The sequence below is a fragment of the Dromiciops gliroides genome, chromosome 4 (assembly GCF_019393635.1).
Source record: "Dromiciops gliroides isolate mDroGli1 chromosome 4, mDroGli1.pri, whole genome shotgun sequence".
Taxonomy (NCBI): Eukaryota; Metazoa; Chordata; class Mammalia; order Microbiotheria; family Microbiotheriidae; genus Dromiciops; species Dromiciops gliroides.
Window position 1 is genome coordinate 341630832 of NC_057864.1, and position 19550 is coordinate 341650381.

Genomic DNA, 19550 nt, shown 5'->3' on the forward strand with positions numbered 1-19550 from the left:
GATAGAGCACCAGGCCTGGGCTCAGGAGGACCTGAGTTCAAATCCGGCCTCGGACACTTAACACTTACTAGCTGTGTGACCCTGGGCAAGTCACTTAACCCCAAATGCCTCACCCCAAAAAACAAACAAACTTGAAGTCATCTTTCATTTCCTCTCCTTTGCCCTCCCAGCTTCCAGTCACCAAGTCCTATTGATGTGATTCTATGTATCTGACCTTTTCTTACCTGTCTCCTTAGTTCAGGCCTTCACTTTAGGACAGTAGTTTCTCACTGGGTTACAGTAGCAGCCACCTAGTAGATTTCTTTTCTTCTTACAGACCACCCTGTGGATCAATACAAGGTCAATTTTCCTAAAGCATGGCTCTGATCATAAAATTTCCCTTAATCAGAGACTTTCAGTGGGTTCTCATTGCCAAAGAAATAAAATCCATAGTCTTTGTTTTGGTATTCAAGGTTTTCTATGATCTGACTCCAAACTTACTTTTTAAAAAAAAATTTTTTTTTAATTTTAATTTAATTTTTATTTTATTTATTTATTTTTTTTAATGAGCAGTTGGGGTTAAGTGACTTGCCCAGGGTCACACAGCTAGTAAGTGTTAAGTGTCTGAGGCCAGATTTGAACTCAGGTACTCCTGACTCCAGGGCCAGTGCTCTATTCACTGTGCCATCTAGCTGCCCCTCCAAACTTACTTTTAAAAAAAGTTTTATTGATATCTTTTAAAAAATATATCACTATTATTACCTCCTAATGACTTTCCCCTCTCCACAGTAGAACCCTGTAATAGATTACTTCAGTCAAACAAAACAAATCAACATACTGGTCTTACCTGAAAAGATATGCCTTATTCTGTACTGATATTCTAGAACCTTTCAACTAAGAGAGGCAGAAGGCATGATTTTCACCATTAGTTCCCTGAATTTACCATTCCCAATATACTTTCCCTGTAATATCTCCAACTCTTCTTAAATTAGGCTCTTTTTCCTTTAAAAAAAAATACCCCTCATTTTTCCAACCTGGAACCTTTACTGTCTCCGTCCCTCCTTCCACTTAGATTGTTATTACTTCCCTTAGTACAAATCTGTAAGCTCTTTGAGGATAAAGGTTCATCTTTGTATCCTGCCACTACTTCAGAGAGCAGACACTGATGAATATTTGTTTAATCAACGATTATCAAGATTACGAATGTGTAAGAATTGTGTTTCTTTCTCCTCTGGTTCTAGGAAAACTCTCATATTACATTTGGGCATATTTGCATTTGTGCTGCTAAGACTTGCCACATATGCAACTGATATACTTCCCAAATGTCTCTCTCCCTTTTTTCCCTTCAGTATATTTTCCTATTATCTTTGAAATGCCATGAAGTCAAATGAAATTTCAGTTCATGGGGTAGTCATCAAAGGGAAAATAAGCACTGACTTTTGTGAGACACAGACCCACAAGCTATTTCATGCCTAAAGTCTTTTGACCTGGTAGGGAATATGGTTCTATTTCCCCAATTTTTTTTCTTAATCTATCATTTCATTCTTTAAAAACCTGGGAAAACAACATGTGTTGATAATGGTTCTGGTGTTTCAGAGTAGAGGGAAATATCTGCTGTTTCCAGAACTAAACTGACCTCAGTGATGATATTGTTACACTAAGTGAGCAGAGCTTTATTGATTTGGTAGCTCTGGTATGGTGAATTGGGGTAAGATCTTATGGCATCTCTTCATTAATTGTGAAATTTGCACCATGTTCTCTTGGCAAATTGTTTGATTGTTTTACTCTAATTGCCTTAAGGTCTGTGCAGGAAGAGAGACTCTGGGCAGGATTGTATTTTTCTCAAAGTCTAGTCTTGTTAAAATGTTTTCCCCAAAACATAGTAATTTTTTCTTCTATAATTGGGATCCTTTGGGGAGATTTTCTTTAAGGTTTATGTTTGTTTGTTTTTGTGGGGCAGTGAGGGTTAAGTGACTTGTCCAGGGTCACACAGCTAGTAAGTGTCAAGTGTCTGAACTCAGGTCCTCCTGAATCCAGGGCCAGTGCTTTATCCACTGTGCCACCTAGCTGCCCCAAGGTTTAGTTTTAGTGTACTACACCTCCCCTTTATTACAAGGGTCACCTTAGGTTATTAGCTTTTCTTTTAAAATATATTTTTACCGATAGCTTGTATTTTTACATCACCTATATTTCTGACTGCTTCTTCCTCCTCACTCCTTCCCAAGCAGGTGATCCCTAATATTAGAGAAAAAGAAAAGAGGAGGGGAAAAAAGTTCGGCAAAATTAACCATCCTCTCAAAAAGTCTGACTTTTATACAATGCTCCATACACTTGGTCATCAACCTCTCCAAAGAAGTCAGGGGAGGAGGCTTCTCATCTTTTGGGGCCAAGCCTTGGTCATTACGATTTCACAGCATTTAGTGTTGATTGTTTTGTTGTTTAGACAACACTTTATATAACTTTTAAAAAATTAACCTGTATGTCTGCTTAGGCTAGAACATGCTATGAATTGTATTGTGCGTTTTTTTATGTTTCGGGTTTTTTTTTTAAAGCTAATGTCCATGCTGATGAACATGACTTTCGACCCCATGCTAAGTACTGGCAGAGAGGGAGAAAAGCATTAAAACTGAAAAGTATCATGGTTCAGTGAACTAACCACAGAGAGTCAGTAGATTAAGAGGTAAAAGGGACACTTGTGAAGTTTAATCAGGGTTTTTTCCCTTTGTACTACCTGTCATCTTTCTGATATTCATGTTACTGCTAGAGTTGTTTAGAATAAATTGCAATCTCATGCTGATGATTTTGTTCCATTTGTAGCTGAATTAAAAAAAAAAACCTTTTCATTCTTTACTGTCATGAAATATGCTTTTAGATTTCTTCAGAGGCCCTACGGTGCCAAATATTCGTCTCGCTGGTTTAGAGTATGTCTTGCATTTCACTGCACTGGATGGGAAGATTTACTTTCGGACTTATAAGTAAGTGTGTGTCTCAGCATATTTTTATTTACTTTTAAGGGGAGTATTTTGTGCTTATTTTGCACCACTCAGACCTAGAATTGTGTGACCACAGGCTTTTATTGAACATATGGACACCAGCTCTGTGTTATATCTTGGTTGTCTCTTGCCTTAATCTACTAAAAATAATAGACTGTTTTATATCCCCCTTCAACATTGCCTGTAGGAGTGGCACATCCCTATACAGAAATTTCTTTGATCCTGAAATTTTAGTAAAGCCGTAAGGCCACCCTGATTTTCTGTATAGCCTCATCATTTACTCTTATGAACTGAAGTTAGTGATGGTCAAAGAACTCTGAGCCATGCTCTCTAGACCCAGCTTAAGCCTCCAAACCCTGAGCTAAACAGGTTAGATCTGAAAGAACTAGAAAAGAACTAAGTGACTAGAGCCACTGTTTTTCTTCATCCACTCCATCCCAGGGACCAAAAATTTCCATGAGGTATTTAGATTTAAAGCCCTAGGGAGGCTAGGCCTGCAGATAACCCTGTGGTCCCAAGGCTCATGATGTACTACATTTAAAAAAAAAAATCATAGGCATCTATTGTCCCCTGTAAAATAGCTTTTATATTTTTCTTTCTAAAACAAATGGGTGAAACCAGTATATAGAAACTGAAAACTATGAAAAGAAGAATATTCCTAAAAGAAATAAAATGGATGCTTTTTCTTTTTGATGAGGTGGGATTGGTGGGAGGGAAGGAATGGACTGAATGGGTAAATAGAAGAAGAAAAAATAGAAATGAGTATTAAAAAGAGCTCATCATAGTTTATATATGGTGACCAGTATCAAGGCATTTCTCTCTATGGTATCTTTTAAAAAAGAAGAAGAAACATAAGCTTTTAAAAGAATACGGCTAGGTGGCACAGTGGATAGAGCACCGGCCCTGGAGTTAGGAGGACCTGAGTTCAAATTCAGACTCAGACACTTGACACTTACTAGCTGTGTGACCTTGGGCAAGTCACTTAACCCCAATTGCCCTGGGCGGCTCCCCGCCCCCTCCCCCCCAAAAAGAATATGCAAAATGAAGGATTAGTGATTTGGAATATTGCCTACAGAGGATGATAGGTAAGGTGTGAGACTTCATGTCTTGCCCTTGTTTCTATTTAATTAGCTTCTTTCTTTCTTTCTTTCTTTCTGTCTGTCTGTCTGTCTGTCTGTCTGTCTTTCGTGAGGCAATTGGGGTTAAGTGACTTGCCCAGGGTCACACAGCTAGTCAAGCGTCTGAGGCCGGATTTGAACTCAGGTCCTCCTGAATCCAGGGCCAGTGCTTTATCCACTGCGCCAATTAGCTGCCCCGCCCTTGTTTCTATTAAAGAAAACTAAATAAAAGTAATAATAATATAATTTAATTTAAGCCAGAGAAGAAAATACTACATGTGAATTTTTAAAAGTCTTTTAAAGTTTTACTCCGAGAACCAGATCAATCAGCAAGCCTATTAGACCCCTGTTTTATATTAGGCACAGTACTGGTCAGTAGGGACAAAAATAAATAAATGAATGAATAAATGGTCACTGCACAAGGAACTTGCGTTCTCTCAAGAGACAATGTATACAAGCATAAATATATACAAAATATATAATATAACAAAATGTCATTTGGGAGAGGTGGGGCACTAGCAAAATCCGGAGGATTAGGGAAAGCTTCCTGTAGGAGTAGCATTTGAGCTAACATTTCAAGAAAGCAGGGATTCCAAGAGGTAGAGGTAAGGAGGAAGTGTAGTCCAGGTCTGGAGGACAAACTTTGCAAAGGCCAGGGAGAAGAGAGATGGGATTTCACATGTAAAAAGCAGTCCTAAGGCTGGTTTGACAGAACCACTGGGTGCATGAGTAGAATATTAAACCTGGAAAAAAAAGCTGGAGCCAAGCTGTGAAGGACTTCAAAGGCCAGACAGTGGAGAGAGGAAAAATTGAATCAGGGAGACTAATTAGGTGGCTCCTGCAATATCTCAGGTGAGAGAGGGGAGGAGTTCTGCTGATGGCTGTGTGAGAAGATTTAAGGGGACAGATGGGAGAGATGCTAATTCACATGACAGGAGGATGGTAATCCCCTCAATAGAAATAGGGAAGTTCAGAAGAGGAATGGACTTCACGAAATACTGCTGAGTTTGGTTGAGTTGGGGATGGCCCATTTCTGACACACGCTGACTGGGTGTGTCCCACAGGCACCTCTTTAAAACTATCAGTGGCAGAGAAGGGCCAGACCTTTGATAGAAGGAATTGCCTATACCAGTGAAATATGGTGTCCAATTCTGTCCCTGTAAGATATCTAGTTTGGAAAGTCCAGGAGGCAGTTGGTGCTTGGAACTAGAGCTCAGAAGAGAGGCTAAGGCTGTGTAGGTAGATCTGGGTGTCCTCTGCATGGGGATTATACAGAGATTACAAAGAGTGCAGAAAGAAGAAAATCTAGCAGGGAGCCTTGGGGCACACCACATTTGGGGGAAAGATATGTTTGATGATCCAGCTACGGAGACTGGGACTGTTCTTGTGTAGGTTATAATACCTGTATGCTGACATCAAAAATGAGGAAGTGTAGTGCTGAGAAAATTCTGCTGCAGGCAGGAAATCAATATGTGAAGCAGCCAGGTGAAATGCCAGGGTGATTTGTAGCGTATACTTCAAACTTCCTTAAGGCAGCTTGTTACCAAGCACTGCTTTAGCTTTCTCAGTATATTCTCTATTAATGTATTCACTTAGTAGTTTTTATGAAAGTTGGCTTATAGAAGAAAAACAGTAGGCCATCATTCAGTTGGAAAAAACATTCAGAATAGAAAATACTTATAGGAAACATGGCATAATATTAATGACTAGATGGTGTGTACAGGATTGGGTGGGCGGGGAGATTGCAGAAGCAGCTGGGGTGTATCTACAATGGAGGTACTCTCATTCTTGAAATTCTTTGTGTTGACACTTGTTACTTCAGGCAGAACTTGAAGCTATTTCTCTCTATAGATGGTAATGGCACTTCTGCATTTATGACTTAGTTGTTAGTTGTAAGGATTAATAAGGCTTATAAGGTGCTTAGATTAAAGGAGCTCTGAATATAAAGTGATATTAATAACATCTTCTCTGACCTTGATGAGTAACCTTATTTACATGTGTAGGGTCAATTACCTCTTCTTGTGAACCCTAAAAGAATTCATTCATCATGCATAAGTGAACATTTTATAACTAGAGACTGGTTTACTCATTGTTGAATTAGAGCCATTGTTACGAAACATAGAAAATCTTTAATTATTTAATAATAATAAATGTGTTTGCTATGGCCTCTGTAGGCTTTAGAGGGGAAATCTACAACATTAAGGCCATGAAGAGAATTCCTTAATAGGGAATATACTAAAAGAGCTAAAGCAGTACTTGGTGAGATATAAGAACAAGAGTAGAGAATAGGCAAGAAAGAAGAGAGGATGTGAGGAAAGAAATCAGTTTTATGCATATCTATTTTAAACATTTATGGATGTGGCCTTCTCTTTGGGTTTTATTTCTAGAATCTACATCCCAGATACTAAACCTTATTTTCTCTTATTACCATTGCATATTTAGGGTGTGTGTGTACACGTATGTGTGTGTACATACATTCTGGAGAATATCCTTGGGAAAACTGCCTTTGCTTTGTTGGAAATTGTAAAATTTCTAGGGTTTTAGTTCCTTTACATTTTTATGTTTACTACTCTCTACTTTATTTGGTGTCCCCCCCCCCCATTTCACTCTCCAATCCTTTTCCCTCCCCCACAAAAAAGCTATTTATTAATTGATTGGATTTTCCTGAGGGAACTAATAGACTACAGTGATTGAGAATTTTAGAAAGAAGTTCTTTCTGTGAGAGAATAATAATATGTATTTTGTTTTCTCAAAAGGATTAACAGTTGTAATCAGCTTAATTTGGTCATTGAAGCCAGATTTGCTAGCACAAAGAAAGCAATGTAATAGAGGGATTTATTTAATTTTATAAGAGAAAACTCAGTTCATTACAAATACTGTATCAGAACAGCCTCTTGGTTCACAGGGGAAACCTGAGGTTGCTATAGTCAACATAAAGTTTGACTGTAAGGTGTCTCCTCAGAAGGCCCACTAAGTAGTTCAAGAAGGCATTTCTTAAGTGGCCTTCTTCCAGACTATTTTAAACCTATAGAAGAAATTCCAACCTCTAATGCAGAGGTGTTTCATGGCATTCCTTTTAAAAGAATGTCTAGATTTCATTGTTTCAAAGTTGCCTAAGAAAAAAAATCATAGAGCTTTTGTATAAAGAATCATGGTGGGGGACAGTTAGGTGGCGCAGTGGATAAAGCATTGGCCCTGAATTCAGAAGGACCTGAGTTCAAATGTGACCTCAGACACTTGACACTAGCTGTGTGACCTTGGGCAACTCACTTAACCCTCATTGCCCCTCCAAAAAAAAAAAATAAAAGAACCAATGGGACCTTGCCCACTGTTCTCTCATCATGGTCATTTATTAAAGACATTCAATAAATAACTAAGTCCGTATGTACTCACATCCATATTTTATTATTTGGCAAAGTGACAGGATATACGATTTGCTTAAGGTTATTAAAAAGAGGTATTCCTGATCTATATAGGAAAATGTATTCTTGCTTTGTGTTGAGACAAGGAAATGTAATTTACACAAAGGATTGGTTAAATATAATAGAACCACATCTATCTTGATTGCTTAGTGTATGAATCTATCCAGGATTTCCAGATAGATGAGTATTATTTTAAGTGTTCTGAATACTCTAAATATAAATTGTTGCATTATGGTATAGAGTGGAAAGCTTTCTAAACTAATAGTGAATACTTCTTTGCCTTCATAAATAGAGGCTATTGGACATTTGGGATATTTTCTGATTGATTCAGAAAATGACATTGAAAATGTCATTTTTTGTGATATGCTGAAGATATAAATGATATGGGATATAGGACAAAAAAAGAGCACTCATCGAGCCTTCTTGAAAAAGTCCCATTTCAGCTTGCTTTTTAGTCATTTTCTTTCTCTCAAAAGTAGATTGAGGGGCAGCTAGGTGTGGGACAGTGGATAGAGCACCAGCCCTGAAGTCAGGAGGACCTGAGTTCAAATCTGGCCTCAGACATTTAACACTTACTAGCTGACCCTGGGCAAGTCACTTAACCCCAATTGCCTCACACACACTCAAAAAAAGTAGATTGAAGCATGTAGCTAGACCCGTCCTGGTCAATGAAAAGTGACTGCCTTTCTGCAAAATTTTTTAGCAAATCAAAGACCAGAGCATCTTACTCATTTCAGGAAACATATCAGGTGCCTTGTGTGTAGTACACTGGTGGGCACTGAGGGCAGTAAGGTTAAAACTTAGCCCCTGCGCCTATGGAGCTTATGGTCTAGTGTAGATGGGAAGAATATGGTACACCCCTTGTAACTCTAATACAAAATAATACATAATCAGTGGATGAAAGTGTGAAGTATTCTACCTGAGATCTAGCAAAGGGCAGGGGAGTGGGGATCACAGGAGGGGAAGGTAGGCGTAAGGGTTGTGTTGGAAGGAGGAGGGCCATGGTCTTTGCAGCCTAGAGAACAGCACAAGTAAAAACAAGGACCCAGAAATGTATGGACCTGTATTGAGGGAAGGGGCACAGAGTGGTGGAGTTTGGCTAGAAGGTAGACTGCCGAGACAAAACTAATGCTGATTACGTAACCCTCTAAACCTATAGAAACTCCATATCCTCTTCAAGTTGCTAGCAAGTCCTTGGACTTATCCACACTATTCCAAGTCACTCGACCAAGGGATAGGACACACCTCCTTGTCAGCTTGAACCTACGTTTTTTCTCATAAACTATTTGCGGCTGTGAGGACCATCCCATAACATTTCAAGAATTTGTGCTAGAGTTTGGGGCAATGAATGACTGTAATGCCAGCATATTCTTTGTTATGATAACATGATAATGGTGCGGTTTCTGCAGATGGAATGCCAAACCATAGTAGTTTCTTTTAATGTTCCAGTTTTTATTGATAGCTTCTGTTTTTATATACCAATACCACTTTCATTTCCACATATATCTCCCCCACTTCCATGCAGAGAACCAGTCCTTTAAAACAGGACAGGGGGAGAGGCAGTTCAGAAAAACTTAATTGTATCTGATGGTATATTTAATGTTCCACCCCCATACTCTCCCAGCCTGTGCAAAGAAGAACGGTACATTTTCTTATTTCTTTTTAATGTTTGACATCGAATAGAATTTTAAGTGCAAGCAACACTTTTAAAAATGACATCTTTAATGTGTAATGAAATGGAAAGTGTTATATAATGCTTGCATGAGGGGTCAGGTTTCTCATGAAAACTCCTATAATAATAACCTTTTACTTTACTTTTCTTTTCTTTTCTTTTTTTTTTTTTTGGTGAGGCAATTGGGATTAAGTGACTTGCCCAGGGTCACACAGCTAGTGTCAAGTATCTGAGGCCGGATTTGAACTCAGGTCCTCCTGACTCCAGTGCCAGTACTCTATCCACTGTGCTACCTAGGTGCCCTAATAATAACCTTTTACATTCTAAATAACATTCTGGTTCATAGGCTAAGTTAATGAAGTAACATTCATAGGCCAGAACATGGGGGAAATATTTCCTTGGCCCTGTTTCTGTAAGGTGAGTTCTGTAGCTAGATAGCAGTCAAATTGTTTTTCAGGCACCAGGGAAGGCCGTGGTTCCAGAATTGTTCAGTGAAGGTACAGAAAGATGATAGGATCAATGACTTTTTTTTTTTTTTAACCTCTCCATCATTTTGTGCTTTTTAAATGGACACGCTGGAAGTAACAATGACATTTTTTTCTTCATAAAAGTATTTTATTATTTTCCAGTTACATGTAGAAAGTTTTCAACATTTGTTTTTATAAGATTTCTAGTTTAAAATTTCCCCCCTCCCTCTTTCCCCCCCCTCCTCCCCAAGACAGCAAGCAATCTGATATAGATTATATATGTACAATCACATTAAACGTATTTCTGCATTGGTCATGCTGTAGAAGAAGAATCAGAGCAAAAAGGAAAAACCTCATAAAAGGAAAACAAAAAATCATAGAAATAGTATGGTTCAGTCTGCATCTAGATTTCATAGTTCTTTTTTTCTGTATGTGGAGAGCATTTTCCATCATGAGTCCTTTGGAACTATCTTGGACCATCTTATTGTTGAGAAGAGTCAAGTCTATCACAGTTGATCAACACACAATGTGTAAGTGACATTTTTAAAAGCCTTTCAACAGTCAGATTGGAACTTCTATTTTCTGGAGGTTTGGCTCATCAGCCAGTACCAGCATTGGCCAGCATTGCCCAAACCCTTTCATTTCATCATTGTCTAAGGCAGCGTGGGAGATGGACGGCACAGAAATGTTTGCAGCATCATGATCTCGTTCTTTGCAGCCTTCTAGTTCTGTGACTTGGTGTGCAAACCCTACTGAAGATACACAGCTCAGGCTAGGGTCTTTACTCCTAAGGAACAGGTTTGGCCTTGTCAATAATGCGGAGAGGGGAGGCCTCTTGTTTTTTCCCTGAGAGAATCGTTTTGCAGAACCATCTGGTAGGCAGGTGTGCTGTGTGGCATTGTGCCCAAAGCTTTAGGTGATTCAGAATATGCCAAGAATTCCCAAACCTTTCCTTTTGGATCCTAATATCCTTTTTTTTTTTTTTTTGGTGAGGCAATTGGGGTTAAGTGACTTGCCCAGGGTCACACAGCTAGTAAGTGTCAAGTTTCTGAAGCCAGATTTGAACTCAGGTCCTCCTGACTCCAGGGCTGGTACTCTATCCACTGCACCACCTAGCTGCCCCCTAATATCCTTTTAAGAGAGAAAGAGAGAGACTACCCTTTTATTGATCTATTAAAAACTCCTTGGTCGAGTTGACCCTTTCCATGTACAGATACTGATATTTTCACAGCCCAGATCTGTGACTTCATTGGTGTTGGAAAACCCTCTCTACAGTTTCAGATTAGCACTTCATGTATAACTTAGACCCTTCGAGTGGGGCATGGGGCTTTGAGAACTGAAGTCAGTCAGTAAGCATTTATTAAGCACTTTCTGCGCTGGACACTGGGGGATTCAGAGAAAGGTACAAATACAGTCCCTGCCCTCAAGGAGCTCACAGTCTGACAGGGGAGACAATAGAACGCCTATATCTGTATGAGCTTTGTACAGGCACACATGTAGAGATCCTTTTGATACAGTATGAAAGTGTGGGCGGCAGTTTGCTGTCTTTGTCATCAAAGCTAGTAGTTGCTAGTCTCTTCAGCTAGTTGATCCAGTGGGACTGGACTCAGGAAGGCCTGAGTGCAAATGTAGCCTCAGATGCTGACTAGCTGTGTGACTATTCCACAAGCCTGATGTATGACTGTACTATAACTTCACATTTAAATCCGTTCTGGAAAAAAGAAATCTGTCAATGTGGCATTGTGCTGGGGAAACTCACACTGCCTAGGATAAATCAGTGTTCATAATTATCAGATGTAAGAACATGTTTCACTTTAGCATTGACACATCATATGGAATGAATTTTATACATACATAAATGCATGAGGACATTGTTTCATACTTGGGGAACAGAATAAGTTAAATGGAAGGGCTGAAAACTGTTTTGTTTGCTCTTTCCTAATTATATTTAATTATATTCTCTTCTAAAAGCCTATATATTTTAAATCAAAGAGTACATTTGATTAAAATTTGTAAGGTACTGAATTTAGATTTTTCTGAATTTTTTTTCTGGAAAGTTTTAGAAGAGAAAAAGCAATAACATTTGTTTATTTTTTCATTTTTATCAAGATTATTGTTGAAGAAATCTGGTTGCAGAACACCACGAATTGAATTGGAAGAAATGGGACCATCACTGGATCTGATCATGAGGAGAACCTATTTGGCATCAGATGATCTTTACAAGTTATCCATGAAATTGCCTAAAGCCCTGAAGGTATGTGACTTTTTTTAAAAAACCCATTCTGTAGATTGTTTCAAAATATGTCTTGTGGTTTTTTGTGTTTTTAAAAATAAACCAGAAAAAGAATGTAGTTGGAATCCTGTAATGTTGATAGTATCTTTACACTGAAAAGTGTTACAGGAGGAATGGCATTTTTGTGGTGGGTAGTGGAACAGATAGCAGACTGATTTCCATAAACAGCACAGAATAGACTTCACTGCTTTATAGCCACCCACATATCTTTAAAAGGTTTAGTCTCTAAATTGGTAAATAAAGAATAGGAACCATAAGGAGGACAATGGAGGGCTTCTGAGGAGAAGAGAAAGGGCCTTTGGACAAGTTTTTGCTATGTGCAGATTAGGAGAAGGCTCCACGTCATCTTGTGGTCACTGTGTTTGTGGAACGCCGACTTCCAGCTGTATCCCTTCTGTCCTAATTGTTTTGTTGTAATATAGAAGTTATAGCGGCACAAGATAAACTGAATGAATATTTGCAAAGATGGTGTGAAAACACCATTTGGAAACACAGTGTGGCCACTATTAGTGGAAAGAACACTGTACTGGGAGTCAGGCGTCCTGATTTCTGGGGCCCGTTTTGTTCCTCATTAGTTATCTAACCCAAGTGAGTCACTTCACCCCTCTGATCTTACGTTTTCTTGGTTCCAAAATGTAGGAATTGGACCAGGTGATTGTTAAAGTCATTCCCAACTCAGCAGATTGTAATCTTAAGGATTTATAAATTTTTAATCTGCTTTAGGCATAACATTTCTAAACTTATGTTTAAACTGATATTATGAATCTTAGATATAGAGCTACGATTCAGATCTGGAAAGGAACTAAGAGGTCATCTCACCCAAACCCCTGACTTTAGAAAGGAGGGGAATCGAGGGCCCCAGAAATGAAATGACTTGCCCAAGAGCTAAGTGGCAGAACCTCTTTTAAACACGGGGCCTGTGATTCCAAACCCAGCTCTCTTTCCACTGAACTGCCAAGCACGTATTTGGGCCTGCCTCAGACATGACTGTAAGCTGACTAAAGGATCATTTTTATTTTGGGCTGATAGAACAGGAGACCAGCCACAAATTTTACTATTAGGTAGTACTCCTCTCATATAATGGGCCCTATTTTTTCAGGCACTCAATAGAATAGAAAAAAAATTGCCTGCGTGATATGGGAGAAGAGGGTATTTTAGTGTGCTTTGGTGAGTGAGTAATCAAATACTGTAATGGAGATCAGTTTGTGGCCCGTGGAAACTGGGAATTGTAGGCAGTCTTACATACAGACCAGAGGTCGTGGACAACCTCATTTGTAGATTTACCTTTCAAGCTTAAAAACAAATTGGGGGGCAGCTAGGTGGCACAGTGGATAGAGCACCGGCCCTGTTCAAATCCGGCCTCAGACACTTAACACACACTTACTAGCTGTGTGACTTTGGGCAAGTCACTTAACCCCAATTGCCTCACTTTAAAAAAAAATTAAAAAAAAAAAACAAATTGGATTTTGTAAGGGTAGCAGATATCAACAAGTTCCTTGAACCTCCTTAGTAAAGGTTCTATATACTTGCAAATAAAAATGGCTCAGACACCCGGTAGGACCAGAGTATGCTCAATAAATGTCCATTAGTGGAAATTCTGCTATGATGTCCCACTAAAGACTAAGCTTTTACTAATTTATGTCAGTAGAAATTGTAAATTACAAATTTTTATTTTATAGCCAAAGAAGAAGAAAAATATCTCTCATGATACTTTTGGTACAACTTTTGGAAGAATTCACATGCAGAAACAGGATCTGAGTAAATTGCAAACAAGAAAAATGAAGGGGTTGAAGAAAAGACCTACAGAAAAGTTAATTGATAATCAAGAAAATGGATCTGAGAAAAATAAGAGGAGAAAAATTGATTGATTAAATTTAGTCTATAGTTGACTGTTATTATATTTTACAGGAAAGAATTATAAAATTACATGGATCTATTATATCTTTTCATCTTCTTTTTTTTGTAAAATGGTAAATGTATAATTTACATTATCATATTGTAAACTCCTGGAGGGCAAGAACTATTTTATTTCATCATTGTATCACAAGTGCCTACATAGTGCCTTGTAAACAATAAGGCTTAATAAATGTTTGCTAAATAAAATTTCATTGAGATTGTTCTTATAACTACTGATATAGAAAGACCATGATGGTGTAAGGGCTTAAAATAAATGCCATTTGCCTCCTATTTTTTTGGATAAATGTATGCCCATCCTGTATTTGCCATCCATATACCTAATTAGGCCTCTGCAGGGTTTTCCCATAAGTAAATACATGTGTATTTATGTGTGTATATAAAGAGGGAATCTATTGACTCAAAATTGGAAAAAATGTGCAAAGTAGAAAAACAAAGGAAGGCTGATTATGGGCCATGACATCTCAGGTGTCTCCCTAATGGTTGCTCCCCACTCCAAAATATTGCTTCCACGTGTAATTTTTTTTCCCAACGTAGTTGTTATACCACCTGAAAGTCCAGCAATTAGAAATTAATTTGTTTTAACAAGCAACTTGTAAAAATCCAAATATCTCTGGCAGAAGGGTTAAGAATTCATTCACAATTTGTCCATCCATTCTGGAAGGCAATTTGGAACTATACTAAAAAAGTTAACTATTTATGTATGTACCTTTTGATGCACGAATACCACTACTAGGCCTGTGCCCCAAAAAGATCAAAGAAAGAGGAAAAGGACACATTTTTTTAAGAAAAAAAGAAATGAAGGTTTCAGAGAAACTTGGAAAGACCTGTATGAATCAGTGCAGAGCGAAGTGAACAAAATCAGAATAGTTTATAACAATATTGTTTAAACAAACAACTTTGAAAAACTGAAGAACTCTTGAATAACACAGGGACCAATCAAGATTCCAGATAATGAAACTCACTTACCTTCCTCTTGTCAGAGAAGTGATACTCCAGAGCAGAAAGAGGAGATATATTTTTTGGACAGGGCTAGCTAGTGGGGAAATTTGTTTTACTTGACTACACATATTTGTTAATAGGGTTTTGGTTTTATTTTTCCCTAATAGGGGAGGTGGGAATGGAGAGAATTGGAAAAAAAAAATTTTTTTTTAAGTTAATCCACAGTATAATTCGATGACATTTTTTTCTGTCTTGCTGTGATCTATACTAATGGAAAGTAAGTTTTGATTGAGAGTTTGCATGAGGTAGAAGTAGGTAATTTTGGAGTATGAAGTAATTCATGGTAAGGGAGAATGGAGGACAGCTAGTATGCTTATATCAAGCATACTGGAAGCCAGGTTGGTTTTTTTTTAATTAACAAAAATTTATTTTCCCTCTTCCTTCTCCACCCCATTTCTGCCACTGAAAGAAGAAAAAGAAAAACAAAACCCTTGTAACAAATATGCAAAGTCAAGCAAAACAAACTCCTACACTGCCATGTCCAAACACAAGTCAGGATGAGCTAAAGGATCAGCAAGTTCTCTGGTTTGACTGGAGTGAGGAATGGGAAAAGCGAAATGCTATGAAATTAGATTTTAGAGAAAGCTTAGCCAGATGAGGTAGTGGTGGGTCTGAAGTTTCAGGATCAGAAGTTTATAGTTTATATTTTTAGATAATAAAGATTCAATCTTCCAATTAAGTAAAGTTAAGAAAGTGGGGGAAACCCTTGTAACAAAATAAGCATAGTCAAGCAAAACAAATCCATGCAGTGGCTATGTTCAGAATTGTGTGTTTCTGCACCTTGTATCCATCTCTCTAAGAGCTTTATCACAGGAGCTTTGGAGACATTGGCTGGAAACAAGCATAGTTGTTTTTCTTTACGATGTGATCCTTGTATAAATTGTTCTGATTAGAAGCTCACTTCTCTGCATCATTTCAAATACTACCCAAGATTCTCTGCAATCTTCTCTTTTGTTATATTTTGTATAATCATCATCATCATAAAATACATTACGAATACAATTTGTTTAGCCGTTCCCCGATTTCCCAAGAAGCAATATAAGGTACCCCCTTATATTCTAGTTCTTTGCTTTCTTCATTCACTTTTATTCTCTCAGGATCAGGAAGTTTATTTTGCTTGCATCTCTTTCCCCTTTTTATTATCCTACCCTCCTCTGGCTCTCCACTCCTGCTCCATCCTCACTTGTTTCCTTGGTGAGTTTGATATGATTATACATTAAACTATTTGTGTGTATATTTAACCCTTTTTTATCTTTCAGGTAAGTCTCTGATGCCCACTCCCCCATCCCTTCCTCCGTATTTGTACACTCTTCTCATGCAACCCAGTTATTAAAAATAGCAAGTTCTACTCCTTTCTACACTAGTATATTCCATCTCTTTTATCTTTTCTTCTCTTTCTCCACTTCAAACCCTCAGAACAGAACCAATCTATCCCCCAGTCTCTTTCTTATCCTTTGAAGACATCAAAGTTCTAAAGAGACACTTATATTAAAATGTTAGTGCGGCATCATCATACTGCTGCTTCCAATTGTCTAAATAAATTGATCTTTCTAGATTGTAGTCACTGGACTCTTGTTGGCATTTCAAAGTTCCTACTTAGCTTGAAAGACCTCTGTCCCATTAAAGGTACATTTTCCCCCCAATGAGATTGCACTCATTTTTGCAGGGTAAGTTATTTCCCTATTGTAAACCTATATCTTTTCCCTTTTGGAATATTCCCCAAACTCAGGTTTTTAGTGACAGCTTCCAGGTATGATCCTGACCATAGTGTTGGGGTTTTTTTTTAATTAATAAAATTTTATTTTTAAAAACAGTAAAATTTTTTAATGTAAGTAAATTTACATTTCAAAAGTAATAAAGTTAATAAAATTTTAGTTTGAAAAATAATACTAAGGCTCCTATGGTCAAGGGCTTAGTGTGACTTCCATCCTCCCTCCCAACTTAGAGACAATTAGGTGGTACAGTGAAAAGAGTTCTGGGTCTGAATTTAGGAAGGCCTGAGTTCAAATCTAGTCTCATGTGTTTATTAGTCGTATGATTCTGGGCAAATCACTTAAACCTCTACCTCACTTTCCACAGCTGTAATATGGGAATGATAACAGCATCTACCTTCCAGGGTTCTTGTGAGGATGAAATGAGATATTTGTAAAGCACTTAGCACAGTGCCTGCCACATGGTAAGTACCAGATAAATTGTTTATTCCCCTAATTCAGGATTAAATCCAAGTCACCCCTTGGTAGGGACAATAAGCATTTATTAAGCCCCTACTGGCCATAGTTTCTTGATATTTTAAATCTTTCTGGATGACTAGAATATTTTTTTTCTTTGATGTAAGATAGTGCACTGGGTTTGGAATCAGGAAGACTCACTTCCTGAGTTAAAATCTGGCCTCAGAAACTTACTAGTTGTGTGACCCTGGTCAAGTCACTGAACCCTGTTTACTTCAGTTTCCTCATCTGTAAAATGAGCTGGAGAAGGTTGTGGCAAACCACTACAATATCCTTGCCAAGAAAACCCCAAAATGGTGTCATGAAGAATTGGATACAACTGAAATGACTCAACAACAAGAAGGGGCTTCAATCTAATGACACCGGCCCCCTTGCTGTTCTGTGAACAAGACACTCCATCTCCTGGCTGTGGACATTTCCTCTGGCTGTTCCCTATGCTGGGAATGCCCTCCTTCCTCATCTTCACCAAGAAACCTCCCTGGCTTCCTTTAAGTCCCAACTAAAATCCTATCTTCTACAGGAAGCCTTTCCCAACCTATCTTAATTCTAGTGCCTTCCATCTATTAATCGTTTATCTTGTATTCAGATTGCTTTGTTGGGGTGTTTTTGTTGTTTGTTTGGGGTTTTTTTGGTAGGACAATGAGAGTTAAGTGACTTGCTCAGGGTCACACAGCTAGTAAGTGTCAAGTGTCTGAGGCTGGATTTGAACTCAGGTCCTCCTGAATCCAAGGCCAGTGCTTTATCTACTACGCCACCTAGCTGCCCTTATACAGATTGCTTTGGATATATTTATTTGCTTGTTGTCTTCCTTGTTTTGAGTTCCTTGAGGTCAGGTACTGTCCTTTGCCTCTTTTTTCATATCCCCACCACCTAGCACACTGCCCGGCATATAGTAACAATTTAATATGTGTTCATTGACTCACTGACTGATCTATTCTAGTTTTTAGGGATCCTGCTTCTTGGAAGCTAGGTGGTGCAGTGAATAGAACACCCGACTGGGAGTCAGGAAGACTTGAGTTCAAATGTGACCTCAATTCACTAGCTGTGTGACTCTGGGTAAAACATTTAACATCTCCTTCAGTTTTCTCATCTGTAAAATAGTACCTACCTTCCAGGGTTGTTGTGAGGATCTAATGAGATAATAATTTTAAAGCACTTCGCAGTTTCCTATGTGCAAACATTTCTTATTTCTTTGACTTACTCATTACTGTAACTTTAGTTCCTGAATTGGGGCTTGGTATCATAACCCTGCCCTTTTGTGTGAAGTGGTCAGTTCTGCTTGCTCCTATGTGGGTCTCTTAGATTCCTGACCTCCTCTGGGTTTTGAGGTTCAGAGCACTGAATCTTGCAGGGAACTGGGTGGAAGAGAGAGTTTGTGTAGAGAAGAAGGAAGTGGATTCTCCCTCCTGGCAGAGATGAAAGTCTGTCTGGGAGAAGGGTAGGGGAGAAGAGGCTATAGATCTCTGTTCTGCCTCCCTTCAAGCCACACTCCATGACAGCTCCCTCTTCTTACATGTGGAGTCCTCCCTACATGGGGCCCTCTCAGTCACTCCTCTACCCTTTGTGTGTGTGTGGGGGGGGGCAATTGGGGTTAAGTGACTTACCTAGGGTCACACAGCTAGTAATTGTTAAGTGTCTGAGGCCGGATTTGAACTCAGGTCCTCCTGAATCCAGGGCCGGTGCTCTATCCGCTGCGCCATCTAGCTGCCCCTCCTCTATCCTTACATTTATATAATGGTGTCATAATGAAAGAAGAGCCAGATAAAGTAAGGTAAGGGTTTATGACTAAACAAGAGGTAGAGAGCATTACAAGATGTAAAATGGGTAATATTGATTATATTAAATTTAAAAGGTTTTGCACAAACAAAACCAATGCAACCAAAATTAGTGGGAAAGCAGAAAGCTGGGGGAAATTATTTTTACAGCAAGTGTCTTTGATAAAGGCCTCATGTCTTAAAGATATAGGGAACTGAGTCAAATTTATAAGATTGTAAATCATTCACCAATTTAAAAATGATCAAAGAATATGAACAGGTAATTTTCAGATGAAGAAATCAAAGCTATCTATAGTCATATTAAAAAAAAGCTCTAAATTACTATTCTGTTTTTGTGAGGCAATTGGGGTTAAGTGACTTGTCCAGGGTCACATAGCTAGTAAGTGTCAAGTGTCTGAGGCCAGATTTGAACTCAGGTCCTCCTGACTCCAGGGCTGGTCTCTATCCACTGTGCCACCTAGCTGCCCCTCTAAATTACTCTTGATTAGGGAAATGCAAATTAAAACAACTCTGAGGTACCACCACACATATATTAGATTGGCTAATATAACAGAAAAGGAAAATGAAAAATGTTGGAGGGAATATGGGAAAATTGAGACACTCATGTACTGTTGGTGGAGTTGTAAATGGATCCAAGCATTCTAGAGAGCAATTTGGAACTATTCCCAAAGGACTATAAAACTGTTC

At 38.5% G+C, this 19550-nt stretch overlaps 1 protein-coding gene across 1 annotated transcript in view; it reads left to right on the top strand.

The window, feature by feature from the left end:
• Window positions 1–15755, top strand: part of RPF2 (ribosome production factor 2 homolog) — a 42427-nt gene extending 26672 nt beyond the window's left edge. The window contains exons 8-10 of the mRNA XM_044004110.1: window positions 2852–2954; window positions 11761–11905; window positions 13624–15755. Coding sequence (XP_043860045.1) covers window positions 2852–2954; window positions 11761–11905; window positions 13624–13812 — 437 coding nt within the window. The 3' untranslated portion in view covers window positions 13813–15755. The remainder of the gene's footprint in view (window positions 1–2851; window positions 2955–11760; window positions 11906–13623) is intronic.
• Window positions 15756–19550: the final 3795 nt, after the last annotated feature.